General features: G+C 50.8%; 1 protein-coding gene across 4 annotated transcripts in view; it reads right to left on the bottom strand.

The window, feature by feature from the left end:
- LOC107562495 (atlastin-2-like) overlaps window positions 1–1,364 on the bottom strand; it is a 22,254-nt gene extending 20,890 nt beyond the window's left edge. For all 4 annotated transcript variants that reach the window (XR_001605990.1, XR_001605991.1, XM_016247126.1 and 1 more), the window contains exon 1: window positions 1,241–1,364. Coding sequence is in view for 2 of the 4 variants with exons in the window: in XM_016247126.1 (XP_016102612.1) it covers window positions 1,241–1,310 (70 nt within the window). In the remaining 2 variants the exon portion in view is untranslated. The remainder of the gene's footprint in view (window positions 1–1,240) is intronic.
- Between the last annotated feature and the right edge of the window lie 169 nt (window positions 1,365–1,533).

Here is a 1,533-nt window from a genome sequence, read left to right as displayed (position 1 = left end):
CGGGAGCCTATTGCGTGCTGTTCGGAGTGGGTGAGTGTGTGTGACAGTGTGTGTGTGTGTGTGTGTGTGTGTGTGTCACTGTGTGTATTTATATCTTTGTGTGTGTGTGTTCAGGTACGGTGGAGGCCGTCTCTCTCTCTCACATCTACAGTAGAGCGACGGGTCAGATGGTGGCGTCTCGAGTGCGACTGAAGGAGCCCAGCTGGGAGCATCTGAGGAAGAGCAACTCGTCTTCACTCATTCACATCAGCAGGTGCTGCACACGCTGACACACACACACACACACTGTAACACACACACACACGCACACACACTGTAACACACACACACTAACACACACACACTGTAACACACACAGTAACACACACAGTAACACACACAGTAACACACACACACAGTAACACACACACACAGTAACACACACACACTGTAACACACACACACTCACACTGTAACACACACACACTCACACTCTAACACACACACTCACACTGTAACACACACACTCACACTGTAACACACACACTCACACTGTAACACACACACTCACACTGTAACACACACACTCACACTGTAACACACACACTCACACTGTAACACACACACTCACACTGTAACACACACACTCACACTGTAACACACACACTCACACTGTAACACACACACTCACACTGTAACACACACACTCACACTGTAACACACACACTCACACTGTAACACACACACTCACACTGTAACACACACACTCACACTGTAACACACACACTCACACTGTAACACACACACTCACACTGTAACACACACACTCACACTGTAACACACACACTCACACTGTAACACACACACTCACACTGTAACACACACACTCACACTGTAACACACACACTCACACTGTAACACACACACTCACACTGTAACACACACACTCACACTGTAACACACACACACACACACACACACACACACGGCTGTAATGAATGGAATTGTCTCCTCAGGTGATTTTTCCGCCTGATTTCATTCACTGAATCCCCACATTTACGCTCAGATTTCATTCGGCGCGCTGATCAAGCTGACTGGCGCCTTTGATTCGGTGAATTAATTCTATTATTATTGATTTTACCGCAGCGCCATCGCTGGCCTGCTCGCGCCTCCCGCCAAACGGTCAGAACGCGCCGCTGCGTTAAACGCCCCGCGCCGGTGTAACCGCGCACACGCTCGCGTCGTGTCCCGCCGCGCTCACCTGCGTTGTGTCGGCTCGCTGTGCAGCTCGGTCCGGTGTTCCGCTGCTTCGCGCCGCTCTCCTCCGCCATCTTGAGCCCCGTTCAAAATAATCGCACGCGCCTGACGTCACGAGCGCCGCTGCGCGTTCGTTTATCACAGCCGCGGCGCGCGCAGGGGCGCGTTCACGAGTCCATCACAGAGTTCTGAATAATGCTCTTATTACCAGTTTATAATCGACTCTGTGTGTGTGTGTTTGTGTGTGTGTCTCTGTGTGTGTGTGTGTGTGTGTGTGTGTGTGTGTGTGTGTGTGTG

Source organism: Sinocyclocheilus grahami, unplaced genomic scaffold (assembly GCF_001515645.1).
Source record: "Sinocyclocheilus grahami isolate Dianchi unplaced genomic scaffold, SAMN03320097.WGS_v1.1 scaffold825.1, whole genome shotgun sequence".
NCBI lineage: Eukaryota > Metazoa > Chordata > Actinopteri > Cypriniformes > Cyprinidae > Sinocyclocheilus > Sinocyclocheilus grahami.
This window is presented reverse-complemented; position numbering and strand designations above follow the sequence as displayed.